The following is an 18125-nucleotide window of genomic DNA, read 5'->3' as shown; positions in this document are numbered from 1 at the left end:
GGAAGGCTTCTCCACTTGTGTGCCCCACCATGGGGCCGGCCTGCTCCTACCCCACCCACTTCCCCTTCTCCAGGATAAGCCCGATGCAACAGCTCCATCTCCCAGTGTCTCAGCCTCTCTGGCTGCTCAGCCCAGCCTGGTGCAGCTGGCTATGCTGGCATGGACCCTAGTCTGGTGGCTAGTTATAAATAGCCCCTGCACCCACAGCCTTGGCAGGGTGCTCCTAGCATGGGTGCAGAGGATTCTTGAGAAGAGGCAGCCGTGCCTGCCATCCTGACCATGCCAGGCCCAGAGCTGCCGTGGAGGCACCCAGGAGCAGGCCCAAGGGCACATGGGCCCTGTGAGCTGAGGAAGCTGCCCTGGGCACAGGGTTTTGCAGGCCCAACGTGGCTGGTCAGGGCTGGCTGTAGGCTTGAGGCATCACTTTATCTCATGACTGGGGATAGAGCATGGGAGGGTGGCGACCCAGAGGGCCTGTGAGGCTTGGGGCTGGAGGCGGAACAAAGTGGGCCTGTTTGCCTGCCTGATTGCTTCCTTTGAGCCCAACTCATTAAAGGGCAGCTGGGCAAATCCTCTGATTCCAGGGAGGGATGAAGGGAGGGAGAAGGCAGGGCCAAGAATGTCCCACCATAGGACAATGTCTCATCATAGATCACCGTAGCCCTCAGCCCCAGGCCCAGGGAGGAGCATGTTTAGTGGAAGAGCACGGTGGTGAAGTCGGAAGGCTCCATTCCAGCACCACCAGCGATACAGGGTAACTGCGTTCAGTTCTGTGACTTTTTCTCACGAGTAAAATGGAATTGATAACACCTACCTTGCAGGACCATGACAGGATTAAGTGAGGAAAACCCCATGAGAGTGTTTTGCCATTGTCAAGAGAGCCTGAGGGAGGCTGATGGAGGACCAGGCTGTAGTCATGCCCCCGAGGACAAACTTTCCAGCTTACCCTGCTCCCTCTCTCTGTCCCCAGGCTGCCCCAGGCCCTGTGCAGACACACCAGGCCCTCAGCCCCAGCCCATGGACCTGCGGGTGGGCCAGCGGCCCCCAGTGGAGCCCCCACCAGAGCCCACATTGCTGGCCCTGCAGCGTCCCCAGCGCCTGCACCACCACCTCTTCCTAGCAGGCCTGCAGCAGCAGCGCTCGGTGGAGCCCATGAGGGTAAAGATGGAGCTCCCTGCACGTGGGGCCACCTTGAGCTTGGTCCCCAGCCTCCCCGCCTTCAGCTTCCCTAGACCCCAGTCTCAGTCCTCAACTTCTTGTTCCTTTCTGGGCTGCCGGCCCTGCCCACAGCTCTCCATGGACACACCGATGCCCGAGTTGCAGGTGGGACCCCAGGAACAAGAGTTGCGGCAGCTTCTCCACAAGGACAAGAGCAAGCGAAGTAAGGAGGACACCGCCCCAGCCCAGCCCAGCCCCACCAGCCGGGTGCCTGTGGCTGCCTGTGTAGCTTGTGAGGGGTGAGGTGGGAGGGGTGCAGCCAGCTGAGCCGAGGCTTTCCCCCTGCTTGCCTGGGCTCTGCCTGTGAATGTGTGTGGGATGTGGGGTCAGGTGGGGAGTGTCTGGAGGCTTCAGGGAGGGGTAGGGCCTCGGTCTTGGCTCTTGCGCGGGGAGTCCCTGGGACGCCTCCTACTGAGGATGGGGACAGGGCAGTGGCCAGGGAGTGCCATGAGGCTGCCTGTCCACCCACCTCCAGCCCCTTCGTGACTCTGCCCCTACAGGTGCTGTAGCCAGCAGCGTGGTCAAGCAGAAGCTGGCAGAGGTGATTCTGAAAAAACAGCAGGCAGCCCTAGAGAGAACAGTCCATTCCAACAGCCCTGGCATTCCCTACAGGTAACACCGTCCTCACCTGCCCTCCTGTCCCCACATGCAGCCTCCACCCCCACCCCCGTGTTAGCCATGAGCACACACACACGCCTCCTTCCTCCCCAGCTGCCACAACCAGTCCTTAACCTTCCTCTAAACATAATGCCCCCAAGCCCCTCTCTCAACTGATACGTGCCCTCTTCTCTCTTTAAATTCTCTCCCCACCCCCACCCCACCCGAGGCCCTTCACACACACATACACACACCCTACTGGCTTTTTTCTTGCACATGAGCCCCTTCTCTCTTTATATTTTCCCTGAGCACAAAAATGTCCTGGTTCCCAGAGCAGGTTCCTAGTGCAGGTGACAGAGCCCCCCGTGGGCTCTTCACCTATGCACCAAGCACCTGGCTTCTATGCCTAGGTCAGAGCTCTGCACTGTAGCTGCTGGAGAGGACAGGTGGCCCACTGCTGCCACCTGGAGATGGTCTCCATTCCTACCAGCCCCACCTTGCCCAGCCCCACAGGTCCCAGGGCTGGTGCTCAGGGCGGTGCCCGTGCAGTGTCCCCACCCCTCTGAAGCAGCCTTGGCACTCATTCTGTAGAACCCTGGAGCCCCTGGAGACGGAAGGAGCCGCCCGCTCCATGCTCAGCAGCTTTTTGCCTCCTGTTCCCAGCCTGCCCAGTGACCCCCCAGAGCACTTCCCTCTGCGCAAGACAGGTGAGCTGGACAAACAGGTGGGACCTTTCAGGCAAAGGAAGGGGGAAGGGCCTTGGACGTAGGGGAGGAGGGTGCAGGGGTGGGCGGGCTGGACTGGGCCAGGCCAGGGGATCGTCGGTAGGCTAGGATCTTCGTTCTGGTTCTGCCTTCTCTTTCCTTGACTGATAGAGATGACTGGGACTGAGGGACTAAAGGGTGGAAAAAAGAAGGGTTGGGGGGGCCTGACTGCTGGTGCTCCCTGCAGTCTCTGAGCCCAACCTGAAGCTGCGCTATAAGCCCAAGAAGTCCCTGGAGCGGAGGAAGAATCCACTGCTCCGAAAGGAAAGTGCGCCCCCCAGCCTCCGGCGGCGGCCTGCAGAGACCCTTGGAGGTGAGGGCCGGCTGAGCGGATGCAGTTGCCATCCTCAAACCTGGCTGGTCTTGTCCCTTTGGGTCAGGCCCCACCTAGACAGGGGTCCCCTCCTTAGGACTGCCATGCCTGGTTGTATGGGGGGTGTCCCACATACTTGCCGAAGCACGGGAGTTGGGGCTGAAACCCAGTCCCTGCTCTATTAGCTAAGGTGACATCTCCCAGAAAAGGGGACACCCTTCAAAAAATTGTGCAGAGGTTCTGTAGGCCAAAGGTGGCCTGCCTTCTTCCTGCTCTTATGGGAAGAAAGCAGGAGGCGAGGCGCGGTGGCTCAAGCCTATAATCCCAGCACTTTGGGAGGCCGAGGCAGGTTGATTACCTGAGGTTAGGAGTTTGAGACCAACCTGGCCAACATGGTGAAACCCTGTCTCTACTAACAATACAAAAATTAGCCGGGCATGGTGGTGCATGCCTGTAGTCTCAGCTACTTGGGAGGCTGAGCCAGGAGAATCGCTTGAACCCAAGAGGTGGAGGTTGCAGTGAGCCGAGATCGTGCCATTGCACTCCAGCCTGGGAAACAGAGCAAGACTCCGTCTCAAAAAAAAAAAAAGAAAAAAGAAAAAAAGGGAAAGCAGGAAGCAAAGGTGCCCGTTAAGGAAGGGGCTGCTCCTGGGTCTCCTGCACCAGGTGGCCTGGCTGTGCCCTCCTGCCCACCCTGGCCTCTGACTGCACTTCCCTCTCTCCCCAACCCTCAGACTCCTCCCCAAGTAGTAGCAGCACGCCTGCGTCAGGGTGCAGCTCCCCCAATGACAGCGAGCACGGCCCCAATCCCATCCTGGGCTCGGAGGTAAGGCCTTGCCGAGACTGGGCTCTCCTGGGGCAGTTCTGAGGCTCAGTCTTCTTCCAGCAAGCGGCCCTACCCGGGCTGGGGCTGCAGGGTCTGGGCAGCCCCTGCCAGAGCCTCCTGGGTGTTCTGGGGAAGGTGCGCTGGGGTAGAGGTCTGGGACCGGTGACCCTCGCCCTGCTCCCTATGGCAGGCGCTCTTGGGCCAGCGGCTGCGGCTGCAGGAGACTTCTCTGGCCCCGTTCGCCTTGCCGACAGTGTCCTTGCTGCCCGCAATCACGCTGGGGCTGCCCGCCCCTGCCAGGGTGAGTGGCTGGGGTGCCCACCCCCACTCCAAGCCCCCCCAGCTTCTTTCACTCCCTTTTCCTGCTGCCTCACCCCAACACCTTCATTGTTCTCTGCTGGAATCTTCTCCCCCATGACTTCTCCCGCCTCTCCCCCAGGCTGACAGTGACCGCAGGACCCATCCGACTCTGGGCCCTCGGGGGCCGATCCTGGGGAGCCCCCACACTCCCCTCTTCCTGCCCCATGGCCTGGAGCCCGAGGCTGGGGGCACTTTGCCCTCTCGCCTGCAGCCCATTCTCCTCCTGGACCCCTCAGGCTCTCATGCCCCGCTGCTGACTGGTGAGTCTGCTGCTTCTCTAGGTCAGGGGCTGGGTCCCTGCATCCTGCTAAGGGCCAAGCTTAGGATGGGCCCATCCTTCCTCCCCATCTCTGTCCCCCTGTCCTGCGCATCACCCTGCTGCACCCTGACTCCCCACCCTATACCCTCACTTCCTTCCATTGCTCCCTGTGGTTCCCTCCTTATTCCACCCCCCGATTCTTTCCAGTGCCCGGGCTTGGGCCCTTGCCCTTCCACTTTGCCCAGTCCTTAATGACCACCGAGCGGCTCTCCGGGTCAGGTCTCCACTGGCCACTGAGCCGGACTCGCTCAGAGCCCCTGCCCCCCAGTGCCACCGCTCCCCCACCGCCGGGCCCCATGCAGCCCCGCCTGGAGCAACTCAAAACTCACGTCCAGGTGATCAAGGTGAGAGGAATTGGGTAGTGGAGGTGTTGAGGGGGTGCTGAACTGGGACCTTAGGGGCTGAAAGAAGAGGGGTGCTTAGAAAGGGCAGGGACCTGGAGGACAAAAGAAGGGGATGTGACTTCTGGGAGCCCAGAGTTGTGTGGCAGCTGGAGTCCTAGCAAGATGATTGCTGGCCGGGCGGTGGCTCAAGCCTGTAATCCCAGCACTTTGGGAGGCGAGAGGCGGGTGGATCCCGGAGTCAGGAGATGAGACCATCCTAGCTAACAGAAACCCGTCTCTAAAAAATACAAAAAACTAGCCGGGGCTGAGGTGGCGCCTGTAGTCCCAGCTACTCGGGGAGGCTGAGGCAGGAGAATGGGGCGGGAACCGGGGAGGCAGAGCTACAGTGAGCTGAGACCCGGCCACAGCACTCCAGCCTGGGTGACAGAAGCTGAGACTCTGTCTCAAAAAAAAAAAAAAAAAAAAAATTTATGATTGCTGCCTGGCCAAGCGCACCTCCCACCCATGCCCCTCGGCTCCACCATGGCTTCTCAGCCAGGGGTCTCCCCTCCAGAGGTCAAGCCGGCAGGTGGCCCGGCTGCGTATCAGATACCTTGGCTGAAGACCTGGAGACAGATGGTGGGGGACCGAGGCCAGGTGTGAAGCCTTGATGGCCTGGAGCACAGGGAGCTGAGCCATGGGCAGCCTGAAGACCAAGAGGCCCTGCTCCTCTCAGCACCCCAGGTATAGCAGTCCCACCTGCCCCTCAGAAAGTGTCCTCAGAAACAAGAGCCTGGCATAAGATGGGAAGGGAGAGAGATACGACATTAGTGCAAGAGGCAGCTCTAGGACCCACTTAGTTTTGCCCTATAAGATCCTGGGTGCTGGATCCACACCAAAGGTGTGGCCCTTTACACACACACACACACGCACACTCACACACCCATATACACACACACAACAGCTTGCCAGTCCCAGGTGAAGCAGGTCCTTTTCCAGCAGGGAGTCTGGCCTTTCCTGGAGGCACACACACTGCCTAGGCGTGTCTCCCTCTTTCCAGAAGGTGGCTAAGGCCAGGGTGGAATGGAGCCAGGCTCCAGCATGTCCAGCAGAATGCTGTCACTGTAGAATCAAGACCCAGTGCATTAGCTTATAGAGCTGTTGGGATGTGCTATAGGCTGGGTGCCTTAAACATGAGGCATTTACCTTCTCACAGTTCTGGAGGCTGGAAGTTGGTCGAGGTGTTGGTGAGTTGGTTCCTTCTGGTGGCTGAGTGTGGCGCAGGGGCTGTTCCAGGTCTCTCTCTCCCTTGGCTCGTGGATGGTCATCTTCTTCCTGTGGCTTCATGTGGTTTCCCTCGTATTGTGTGTGTCCAGATTTCCTCTTCCCCTGTAAGGACGACAGTCATACTGGGTTAAAGGCCCACCCTAACGACCTCGTTTTAATTTGATTACTTCTGTTTGTAGACCTATCTCTGAATAAGGTCATGTTTAGAGGTACTGGGGGTTGGGACTTCAACATATAAATTTGAGGGTAGGGAACATAATTCGTCCATAACACATGATGACAGGCCACATACATGTTCTTGAGCAGTTACACAGTCAGGAGGCGAGGGACATCCTGGTCAGCACTTAAGATCAAGCGCCCCTCCCTGGTTCCTGGCTTTGGAGTCCCAAGGCCCGGGGAGCTCTGATGGAATGAGTGGTCAGTCTGGGGTGTAACCTTTCAGGGGCTGCAGGGGGTCAGGGGCTTAAGAGTCAAGGCCAGAGCCCCACTGGACAGCAGGTCTAGGTTTATCATGGAATCTCTCTGAGAAAGGGGCCTGCTTAGCAGTTCCAGAGACCTCAGGCAGAAGTAGAGGGAGCAGGACCTGAGGCACTGGAGACCAAGGCCTCATCTTTCCCTAGGTGTTGCTCTGGGAACAGCTTGGCGACTGGCTGGTGGCTCCCCGGGCAGCACGGGGACACTGTGCTCTCTGGCTCAGGGCCGGCCTCTGTCGAGGCTCCAGTCTTCCCCAGCATACCTGCCTCACTGTCCAGCCCAGAACCTGCCAGCCAGGCCGAGTCCTCTCCAGCTCAGAGACCCCTGCCAGGACCCTGCCCTTCACCACAGGTGAGACCAAGGAGGAGGTGGCAGGTGGAGAGAGGGGAGCTCGGCTGCATGGAAATCCATGTGGATTGTCGTGGTGTCACTTGGGGTTTTTGGGAGCCACAGGCTTAGCCTTGTTAGGCCACCTTGAGTACCATGGAGCACATGGAACCAGCTGGTTATTGCATTTGGCTGAGGACCAAGGCTCAGGAAATCTAAGGTATTGACAAAGCCTATGGTCAAATAGCAAATGAATCAGCCCAGGATAAAGAATTCCAGTCTCCTGCCAATGCTCTCAGACCTTTTGAAAGTAGTATTTATGACTGTTTTGCTCTGCTTGTAAAAGAGCAAGTACTTTAGATTTGAAGAGTACAGAAAAACCTAAGAAGAAAGAAAAATCATCAACCAGTATCCCACCACCCAGAAGTAGCAGCCTCCTGAAATTCTGCTGTATTTTTAAGTCCAGGCTTTGTTCTGGCCATATAATACATGTACAGATGCCATGAACACATGAACTACGTTTTTTGTATCCTACTTAGTTAACATATTATGGATGCTTCTTGGCATAATTAGTCTTTAAAACCGAGGGAGTCTCATATTATTTCATCATTACATTTCATTTTTACTGAGGGATTCCTTATCAGTTAGACATTTAGATTACAGTTTATTTGAATTTCCTTATGCATAAATCTTTCCTCATTACTTGGGATTATTTCCCAAGGCTCACTGTAAGGAGTAGCATTCCTGGGTCACATGGTGTAGAGCATTATGAGAGTCGTTGTTGTCCTAGGCGCACAGAAATTGACCCTCCCACCCGCCAATGCACAGGATGACCCTCCTCTAAAGAAGACCTCCCACGGGTCAGACTGGAAATAGTCACTTCTCGAGCAAGTTTGTCTTATCCTGCGGTCCAGTGTCATTGTGGGCTTCTTAGCTCCGGGTTTTGGGGTTTCCTAGGAATTCTTTCCCCTCCCAACACCCCTTGGTAACCTCTCTGGGTTCATGACACCCATGTGAGACGCTGTACATTAGACCTCGACTTCATGCTTTGCTCTGAGGCACTTGAGTGCCTGATGCTGGGCCCTCGAGTGCTGGGCCACCCAGCAGTTGTCTCCGCATGTGGGAAGGCCATGGCTCTGTGGCAGCCGTGTTGGCTGGAGCTGTGTCGGTGTGTTGGCTGCTGCCACCTGGGCAAGTGTCGGGGCGTGTGTGGACAGGTGTGAGGGGCTGGGGCTGGGGCAGGGGGCAGGATGAAATGCAGGCCTGTGTGGGTGTGAGGGGTGTGTGCCTGCCCGGCTCCGTGTGGGTTCCTGCTGTGGCGGTGCTAGCATTTCTCTGGCAAGGCCATGGTGGGTCCACAGGTTGCATCCATTGCTTATGCAGGTGATCTATATTCGGTCATGCTGAAGCACCAGTGCTCCTCGTCGACAGCAACAGGCACAGAGCATGCCGGCCCCGCATCAGAGCATCGGGTCCGGCTGCAGGCCAATTCTCCGAACCAGTGTGAGGTGAGGAGGTGCGCTGGGAGCAGGAGAGAATGGGTGGAGGGAGGAGTCATGGGAGGGAAGGGGTGGGGGGCCCTGGGGCCCATGAGAGATGAGGGGCACATGGGCTGGTGGTGATGGGAGGGAAGGGGCGAGCATGGGCTCAGAGCTCTGTGGTCCCCTGTTCAGTGTCTCCGAGGCCGGAAGGCCTCCCTGGAGGAGCTGCAGTCGGTCCACTCTGGCTGACACGTGCTGCCTCCTGACTCCAGCCAGCTCAGCCGCCTCAAACTGGACAACGGGAAGCTGGCAGGTAAGGGCCTAGTGGCCCTGTCTCCCTGTGCCCACTCACCTCACTCAGCTCCCATGCACTCCTGTCTTGGCTCTGCCCGCCTGGCCGGCCTCCTCCCACGCCCTGGACGTCCCTACTCCAGCTTGCTGCGGCAGGCCCTCATGACCTACATACCTCTCCCTTCCATATTTCTACTCCCCAATGCTCACCCCAGCCCTGCTATCTGGGTTCCCTGCTCCCTATTGGGCCAAAGGCTGAGAGTATTCACGCTGATGTGGGCTGGGCCTCTCCTCGCAGGGCTCCTGGCACAGCGGATGTTTGTGATGCTGCCCTGTGGTGGGGTTGGGGTAAGTGTGCACAAGGGTCTCAGGGGGCATTGCCAGGGCTCTCAGCTCTCCTCCCTGTGGTTCTCCCAGGCCCAACCCCTGCAGAACCTCTGCTTGTTATGGTTCTGCCAGACAGGGTGGGCCAGGGACTTCCTGAGGTGCCCTCTGTGAGGAAGCTCCTTTTGAGACGAAGTGTCTCTGATACAGTGTCCCGAATCACGAGCCCAGCCGCCTAGCCCTAGAAGGTGTCTGGTAGAGGTTGAGTGAGGTTTCAGGAGCAGGGCCAAGGCTGGGGCTTAGGATCGTCTCTCCCTTCAGAGACCCCCATGATTGGGCACTGGCACCAGGCTGCTCTGTCTGCTCTGAAGTGGGGTACCTCAGCCTGGTCCCCAGACCTTGGGCTGCCTGGTGTCGTCATGGTGGTGCTTCCAGTGTCCTTGGCGATCCCAGCACTTCCCTACTCCGGGACACAGCCCCAAACTCACGAGCTTTGCTTCCTCAGTCCTCACCCCTTTGTGAAGGGAGCTTCCCGCCCCCTCTGGCTCAGCTCTCCTCGCCTAACACTATCTCTGCAGTAGTTTCTCAAGCAAGGTGTGTAGAGGCAGGGGACAGAGGCCTCATTCTGGAGGGAAAGTGGGAGCTGTAGCTGGTGGGGGACTTTGGGAGGCAGTCAGTGCCCTATTCACAACTTCCCATTTCTTGCCACTTTCTGGTTTTTCCAACTGTTGTTGCTTCTGTTTTCTCCTCCCTCCTCTCCCTCTCTGTCTTTCCCTCTCTCTCTCTTTCTCCAGCCTCTTGCGACTCTCTCTGCCTTCCTCGCCTCTCTTGGTCTGCCTCGCCCTTCCCATCTCCCCATCATGCCCCCCGGCCCCTCCCTAGCCTTGAGGCCCAGGGACTGGGTTTGGGGGGCCTCCCAGCCTGGGCTAGGGGCCCTGAGTGGAAGACAGTGGTGCAGACGGCCCCTCCAGCTCCGACCGTCCCGCAGGGCCTGAGCAGAGTCAGCTGGGGCTTAAAACCCCCTCCCGGCCCAAACCCCAAGTCCCGCCCAGGTAACGCCATGCCCCCTCCCCTGACCGGGGAGGCAGGCGTGATGCTGCCAGCAGAGTGCTGGCCAGATAATGGGCTGGTGCTGGGACTTAAGCTGGGAAAAAGTCATGCTGGGATTGGGGGACACAGGAGGCCTTGCCTTTGGGCGGTGGGGCACTGGGGAGGCAGCGCTGTCTGCCCAGCTCCCTGCCCCTGGGGTCCTGGCCGTGGGGTGGGGACCGCCCCCTTGGGCCCTGGCTCCTGTGTGAAGCCTTGGATGATGCGGGCCCTGACTCTGGCTCCCGCAGGTGGACACTGACACCATCTGGAATGAGCTGCATTCCTCCAATGCAGCCCGCTGGGCCGCTGGCAGTGTCACTGACCTCGCCTTCAAAGTGGCTTCTCGTGAGCTGAAGGTAGGAGGTTTGGGCTGAAGGTGAACACACCACAAAGGAGGCAGCAGAGTGGGGTAGTGCGGAATCCAGGCCCAGAACCCCAGGCATTGCGTTCATCTTAGAAATTGCCACAGGGTTTTCGAGGGGAAATTGAGGGCTCTGGGGACCAGGTTGAGATTTAAACTGTTGGGGTACGTTCATGCAGCTGTGGGAGAGAGCTGTCTGTTGATTGACAAGCATTCTTCCTTTTTCCAGAATGGTTTCGCTGTGGTGCGGCCCCCAGGACACCATGCAGATCATTCAACAGCCATGTAAGGCTAGGGGAAGACCTGGGTGGGATGAGGTGGGGGGCAAGCCCCCAGGAACTTCCTTTAGGGACATTCTTTCTTATTCCCTGAGCTTGCTCAGGCTGGGCCAACCCAGGGGCCTGGGGAGGTGAGGGCATGTGGGGAGAATGGGCTGGCAGGAACTGTCTCTCCTTCCAGGGGCTTCTGCTTCTTCAACTCAGTGGCCATCGCCTGCCGGCAGCTGCAACAGCAGAGCAAAGCTAGCAAGATCCTCATTGTAGACTGGGTAGGTGCCTGTTCGTAGCACCCTCTGATTCGAGAGCCCTGGGGGAAAGGCCCTGAGCCTGAAGTTAAGAGATGTGGCTTCATGTCTTCGTTCTGCAGTAGCCTCTCTGAGCCTCAGTTTCCCCTTGTGTAAAACTTGAGTGAAGATAACACCCACATCACAGTTGGGAGGCCTAGAGGGGATGGTGTGTGGGAACGCATTCAGCCATCGCAAACCCCCGCAATGGGTAGGAGCTGTCATTTGAGTGTTGTCTTTTGACCTCTATTGGCTTCTTTTGGCAGATCTAGTAACTTCTGCATTTCCTGTACAGGTAGTGATGATAAGAATAATAGCAGATAACATCAGTACACCACTAATCACATCCAGACACTGATGGTTTTACACATGATAGATTTAATCCTGACTATAACCCACTTTACAGATGAAAGTGAGCACAGAGAGATTAAGTAACACACACAGTCATTCGTAAGTTGTGAGATGGATTTGAACCCAGCCCGGTTAGCTCTAGAGTGCTTGCATTTAACTGCTAAGCTATGTCCCTTCTGCACTGACAGCTGTGAAAGAGACATTTCTAAGCAGATGTTGAGAACGGTGGAGGACCTTTGCACAGTTGAGTCCCCGCATGGTCCTGTGAGTCAAGTGTAGGGCCCAGCTTTCCCTAAGAGGGATGGGGCTGGGCCTCGTGTACCTGCCACTCTGTAACCGAGCTTGGTTTCTGATCGCCTCATAACTTCATGACTTTATGCAAGACAGAGTGGTTCCTGATGTGTGTAACCCTGAACCTTTCCCTCTCCTTGCCACTAACCCCATGTCCACACAGTTACTCTCTCAGGTGGGCTGGCCTGAGATTGGGACACCTCCTCTCCTTCAGGATCTTATATTACAGCCAGCCCTGTCCAGCACAGAGAGGCCGAGGTTCAGAGCTGGGCAGTGGATTACGTGGGGCCACTCAACCATGTGGCTCTAGGAACCCCAGGTTCCTGATCCCCAGTCTGGGGTCCTGACCTCAGAATGGCCACTGACCTTGAAACCCTTCTAACCTGTCCTGGTCTCTGTCTCTCTGCCTTCCCTAATCACTGCCCATCTCCCTACACAGGACGTGCACCATGGCAACGGCACCCAGCAAACCTTCTACCAAGACCCCAGTGTGCTCTACATCTCCCTGCATCGCCATGACGATGGCAACTTCTTCCCGGGGAGTGGGGCTGTGGATGAGGTAACCGCATGTCAGGGCCACATCCTCCAGCTTCATTGACTCGCCTCCTGGCACTTACTCTGCCTCTGTCGTGATGAGCTGTGTGATCCTGGGTAGACTGCTGAGCCTCTCTGAGCCTCAACTTCCCTATCTGGAAATGAGGAGGCTGGATGAGCTGGGGTGGCAGCTCTAACAAGCTGGTGGTCCCCTTCTGGGACTCTGCTGTCCTCATGTCTCTCTTGCCTCCTGCTTTCCAGGTAGGGGCTGGCAGCGGTGAGGGCTTCAATGTCAATGTGGCCTGGACTGGAGGTCTGGATCCCCCCATGGGGGATCCTGAGTACCTGGCTGCTTTCAGGTATGTCCTCTGGGGGCCCAGAGGGGCAAGGCCACTCTCTCCTGTCCGTTCTCCCAAGAGCACCAGGGTGGAGGTGATCAGTTGGATTGTCAGCCTGTCCCCACCAGTTCCTAGACATTGTAGGTGAACACTAGTGAGAATAGGACACACAGAGAGAAGAACGCAAAAGTCAAAGCGTGCTTTGCAAAGGCATACATTACCAAGAGCCCATGTCAAACTGATTGCTGGCAGATGGGCAGTGGAGTGAGCAGAGCTGGCACATTTAGTCAGAGAAGGCTGCCTGCAGGAGGTGGGCTTTCAGCAGAAGAGCAGAAATTTAAATTGTGGAGAAAGGGAGAAAGCAGATAATGTCCATATTGGGGGAGTAACTTTAAAAAAAGTCATTCTGGAAGAGGGGTCCCTGCACTCCATTTGGGAAAAGAGAATTCTGGAAATGGATCTTCCAACACTTTTCTGGAGTTATCTCCATGACAGCTAATTCTATGAGAGCCCTGGGCTGGAGTTCTTGGAGTCTTCTCAGAGCCCAGGGCTATGAAGAACACCCAAGCAGACCCCAGAGTTGGATCAGGGTAGAGGGAGGCAGTTGTGGGGGAGGGCTGGAAGAGGGAGAGGATGGAGAGAATGTAGCCAGGTGGCCCAGGACCTCAGAGGACCTAGTTGTCCCCACTCACCTCTCAAGTAGTGAGTAGCTAGGTGTGGTCAACTCAGTCCAAAGGACTGAGCATTTCTAGTCCCTGAAGCTTCATGACCAGAGTCCATCTCCGCAAGGCCATGAGATTACCCTTTCCCTGTGGCTCAGGCCACTGCACCCCACAGATGCTTCCATGCACACACACGTGCACACACACATGGTCACACACACTCCTCTTTCATTCCCTCTGGTGCCCCATCCTTGGCTCTTTTCTGCCTCTTGCTAGTTAAGTCCCCTAGGGGGCTGAGTCCAGGGTGTGTGTGCCAGGGACATGGGTGGCCAGCCAAGATCAAGGAGGTCAGAGAAATCTGCCAGTTGTGCTGGGGCATTGGGAGCCTTGGAGGCCTAAGAACAGGGTGCCCCACTGCAACGTTGGCAGAACCGCCCCTGGCAACCCTGCACAGTATGACGATCACCACTTCTTGTGATCTCACAGGACAGTCGTGATGCCCATTGCCCGAGAGTTCTCTCCAGACCTAGTCCTGGTGTCTGCTGGATTTGATGCTGCTGAGGGTCACCCGGCCCCACTGGGTGGCTACCATGTTTCTGCCAAATGTAAGGGAGCCTCAGCTGAGGGGGAGATATAGGGACTGAGAGCCAGGCGGTGCGGGCAGTCGGGAGGCGGTGCGGGGAGTGGGGAGGCGGTGCGGGCAGTGGGGAGGCGGTGCGGGCAGTGGGGAGGCGGTGCGGGCAGTCGGGAGGCGGTGCGGGGAGTGGGGAGGTGGTGCGGGGAGTGGGGAGGCGGTGCGGGGAGTAGGGAGGCACTCCCAAGTCAGAAAGGGAAGGTGGCAGTGGCCAGCCCAGTACTTTCAGCCTGAGGACTGGAGTATGGCGGCTGGCCCCCGGGATCTGAGCACAGCCCAGGCCCTTTCTCAGGACCAGGCTGGTTCACCATAGAGGGCTTGACCAGGTCATACTCATGGGGACTTAATTCCAGCAGGCAGGAAGCTCACCCATGGGACTCCCCACCCCAGCTGGGTTGATTCCAGGGGGGCTGGCAGCTCCTCCAGAGGAAGGGGAGAGGAGCAGCACTCTCAGACTAGAGGGCGCCCACTCAGCCCGCTGGGCCACAGGGCCCACAGGACAGAAGGAGGAGAGGGTGCAGCTCAGTGAAAAAGACACAGGCTAGAGTCAATGACCCGAGTTCAAGTCCTACCTTGCTGCCACTTACTAGCTGTGGGGCCTTTTCCCAGGCCCTTAACCTCCCTGAGCCTTGAGTGAAGCATACTAGTAGGTTTTGCACGACATTCAATGTGAAAGCACTTTGGAAATAGTGATTGATATATGTGAGTCATTCTTTATTAGGGAGGAAGCAAGCAGGGAAGCCACAGGGGTAGGGAACGGGGTCACCTCTCCACTCCCGCCCCTCCCATTTCTCCCCATCCAACCTCTAGGTTTTGGGTACATGACGCAGCAACTGATGAACCTGGCAGGAGGTGCAGTGGTGCTGGCCTTGGAGGGTGGCCATGACCTCACAGCCATCTGTGACGCCTCTGAGGCCTGTGTGGCTGCTCTTCTGGGTAACAAGGTGAGCCATCTCCCTCCCCTATCCGTGTTTCTGTCAGGCAGGTTAGCCTGGCTCTCCCAGGACTACCCAAAGAGCAGGCAGATGGGATGGCACAGGGTGGGAGTGGCCAGGCCTGAAACGAGGTAGGCGAAGCGGAAGCCTCTGTTCCAAGTTAGGTCCGGGCAGCGTCTCCTGGCCTAGGTAGAGTGTGCTTGTGGCTAACAGGCCGGGGCCCCTGGGGTGGGAGTGAGCTGGGCCTGTGGGTCCCTGAGACTGGTGGCTGATGGACTGTTTTCTATAGGTGGATCCCCTTTCAGAAGAAGGCTGGAAACAGAAACCCAACCTCAATGCCATCCGCTCTCTGGAGGCCGTGATCCGGGTGCACAGTAAGTGTGGCGATGGGACACTCGCTGAGCTCAGACTGAGGGATCTTGGTGGTACCCTGTCCCCCGTGGCCAGAGTCCTAGGGCTTCCAGTGCCAGCCAGGTGACCTGCTGTTGGTCTGGAGTAAGATTCCTGTGAATGACCCAGGCAGCAATGGTGAGCATCCCCGAGAGGGGGTGTCCTCTGAGCCCTCCCGATGGACCTAGCAGGGCCCAGCGGACAGTGGCCCCTCAAGGTAGGGACTGGCCTCCATCTCTAGCGACAGTCCTAGACCACAGCCAGGTGAACAGCAACACTCAGGCCTTGTTTGCCAAAAGGCCTGGTTCCCATCCCTCCCCTCAGTCCTGGCCACGGGGGTCTCAGGAGCTCTGCTGGCTTGGGGGCTGGGTCTTAGGATCACCCCCACATTTGTAAAGTACTTTAAATTTTCAACTTCAACTCAATATCTATTGAGCATCTTATGTCAAGACCCATAATCTATACTAGGGATAAAAATGAATAAAATAGATTCCCATATCAAGGGCTGGGTACAGGAGCCATGATGGTAAAGACATGGCTGATTCCTCTTACGGTGGGTACCCCCACACTGAGCCAGGTTCCAGGACATGGTTCCTCACAGCAGCAGGCAGGAGGAGCATTCTTCTGGCCTGGGCACCCATGCAGAGCGGCCGTGGTGATGGTCAGCTCTCCCACGTCGTGTTCTTCCCACGTCCCAGGCCCTGCTTTCCTGAGTGCTGGGCTGAGCACTGGTGGGGGCTGCATTTAAGTGGGAGGCCTGAGCTTGGGGCTCTGGGAGGTCACTGTGACACAGACCCTGTCTGCAGGCAAGCAGGCCCTCCTGATGCTCTCAGGAGCCCCGCACCTGTGGGGGAATGAGTCAGAGGTGGCCTTGCAGCCACAAGGGATGAGAGAAAGGCTGGGCACCTGCTAGGACCCCATCACAGCCATGTTGAACCCACTCTGCTTACCCCGTCAGGCTGTGGGGGAGGGGGAGCGAAGTGAGGAGAGGGGCAGGTGGGAGAGCCAACCCCAAGTGGAGGACAGGCCTGCTACTCCGGGGCCCTGGGCCTGAGACACCAACCTCAATATCCAGTCTAGGACATGGTGTGGGGGGGCTTGCTTTCTCTAACCCTTTCTGACGTGGCATCTTACCCCAGGTAAATACTGGGGCTGCATGCAGCGCCTGGCCTCCTGTCCAGACTCCTGGGTGCCTAGAGTGCCAGGGGCTGACAAAGAAGAAGTGGAGGCAGTGACCGCACTGGCATCCCTCTCTGTGGGCATCCTGGCTGAAGACAGGTAATGCCAGACCCCCCGCCCTGGGCCCACGGCCTCTCCACCGCTTCATTCCTCCCTGCTTGAAGACCCCGGGTCCCCTATGCAGCCACCCCAACCCTCCCAGGCTTCCTGACCAGGGTTGAGAGGAAGCTCAGCTAAGGCCCTTCCTGCAGCCCTGGCGCTCCAGCATCCCACCCTTGTCCCTCCTCGCAGGCCCTCGGAGCAACTGGTGGAGGAGGAAGAACCTATGAATCTCTAAGGCTCTGGAACCATCTGCCCGGCCACCATGCCCTTGGGACCTGGTTCTCTTCTAACCCCTGGCAGTAGCCCCCATTCCTGGGTCTTTAGAGATCCTGTGGGCAGGTAGTTGGGATGAGAGAACAGCCTGCCTGCCTTGACAGTCATCCCAGGGAGCCTGAGAAAATCCCTGGGTCTAGAATGGGGACTGGAGAGGATCCTGAGAGGAGGCAGCTGGGCAGCGACCCCCACAGGGCTCTCGAGAACACATTCTCCCCTCCAGTGTGGGCCCTGGCTGTGGCCCCCATTCCTCAGGACTGCACAGAGGAGGACTGGCTCTGGCTCCGTCGGGCTCACCCTTAACCACTATTCCTGGCTCTGCAAACCCCAGACTTTGCACACAGCCCCGGGCTCCACACAGAAATGTGAACTTGGCCTCAGACAGGCTGGCCCTTCCTAGGCTCTAGGGGCTGGCGGGTAGTGGGAGCCAATAGGTCCCATATTCCTGAGTGCAGGGGGAGTCCCTCTTACCTGCTTCCTCAGATGACTCTGGAAGCTTCCCCTTACCACCGGGCACTGAGACGAAGCTCCCTGACAGCTGAGACTGGCAGCCCTCATCTGGTCTGTGCCCTCGCCAGAGGCCCCCTACATCAACCTCCTGGCGACGGATGGGTGCTCTGGGAGTCCTGTGCTTCCTGATCCAATGGTGCCAAACCCTTCATCTCCCCCAGAAGCACAGCATACCCCTGGGACCCCTCGACCACTGCCCCCTCGGGGAGCCTTCTGTTTCTGGGGTCTCCCCCACCACAGCTCTGACTCCCACCCCACATAGGACTAGCCTGGCTGAGGGGGAAGGGGTGGGAGAGAAGATACAGACATGGTGGAGGGGAGGCTGCTCTGGCAAAGTCTTCAAGGCTTTTGGGGGTCCAGGCCTGGGGTCAAGAAGGAAAATGTGTGTGAGCATGTGCGTGAGTGAGGAGTGTGTGTGAGCGTGTGTGGGGTGTGTGTGTCTTTCCTAGGACCCACCATACCCTGTGTATGTATGCATGTTTTTGTAAAAAGGAACAAAATGGAAAAAAATCTGAACAATAAATGTTTTATTTGCTTTAAAAGTGCCTCTGAAAGGCCCCCCCGGAAGTGAGCAGTGTGCCGTCAAGTGGCTGTGCAGGGCACACAGGTGCACGGCACAGTGTGGGTCTGAGTCAGTGCCGGAGGAGGGACCAGGGTGGTCTGGGCTGCAGCCCCTCTAACTCTTTGCCCTTCGTGCCCTGCAGGAAGAACCCATTCTGAACACACCCTGGCTATCCCTGGCCGCCCCACTTTGGGGTGAAAAAGAGGGGGCAGCCCTGGGCTGAGTCCACAGAGACCAGCCCTGATATGGTGGAAGTGGGGGTCGGGTGGGGGAGTGGGAATACAAGAGCTCAGCCCCAGCTCACCACGGCATCCCCAAACAGTTGTGACTCAGACACACCTGGGTTTAAGTCCCAGCTGGGAGCTCAGGTAAGTCAAATAGTCTTCTGGGGCCTCTGTTTATCAGTAGAAGGCTCCAGAAGTATACACTGTTGATGGTTCCTTCCTGC

General features: G+C 57.7%; 1 protein-coding gene across 1 annotated transcript in view; it reads left to right on the top strand.

Annotated features, from left to right (window-relative positions):
* The window catches only part of HDAC7 (histone deacetylase 7), a 38106-nt gene extending 20437 nt beyond the window's left edge, over positions 1-17669 (top strand). The window contains 25 exon segments of the mRNA XM_031650174.1: positions 971-1158; positions 1291-1381; positions 1719-1830; positions 2407-2522; positions 2767-2892; positions 3627-3718; positions 3909-4019; positions 4158-4338; positions 4545-4741; positions 5276-5377; positions 6628-6832; positions 7841-8025; positions 8170-8316; positions 8482-8602; positions 8879-8928; positions 10242-10349; positions 10584-10639; positions 10814-10901; positions 11998-12117; positions 12354-12451; positions 13579-13697; positions 14537-14670; positions 14951-15035; positions 16191-16329; positions 16522-17669. Coding sequence (XP_031506034.1) covers positions 971-1158; positions 1291-1381; positions 1719-1830; positions 2407-2522; positions 2767-2892; positions 3627-3718; positions 3909-4019; positions 4158-4338; positions 4545-4741; positions 5276-5377; positions 6628-6832; positions 7841-8025; positions 8170-8316; positions 8482-8602; positions 8879-8928; positions 10242-10349; positions 10584-10639; positions 10814-10901; positions 11998-12117; positions 12354-12451; positions 13579-13697; positions 14537-14670; positions 14951-15035; positions 16191-16329; positions 16522-16567 — 3017 coding nt within the window. The 3' untranslated portion in view covers positions 16568-17669.
* Positions 17670-18125: the final 456 nt, after the last annotated feature.

The sequence above is a fragment of the Papio anubis genome, chromosome 9 (genome assembly GCF_008728515.1).
Source record: "Papio anubis isolate 15944 chromosome 9, Panubis1.0, whole genome shotgun sequence".
NCBI lineage: Eukaryota > Metazoa > Chordata > Mammalia > Primates > Cercopithecidae > Papio > Papio anubis.
Note: the sequence above shows the minus strand (reverse complement) of the source record. Positions and strands in the feature narration are given on the sequence as shown.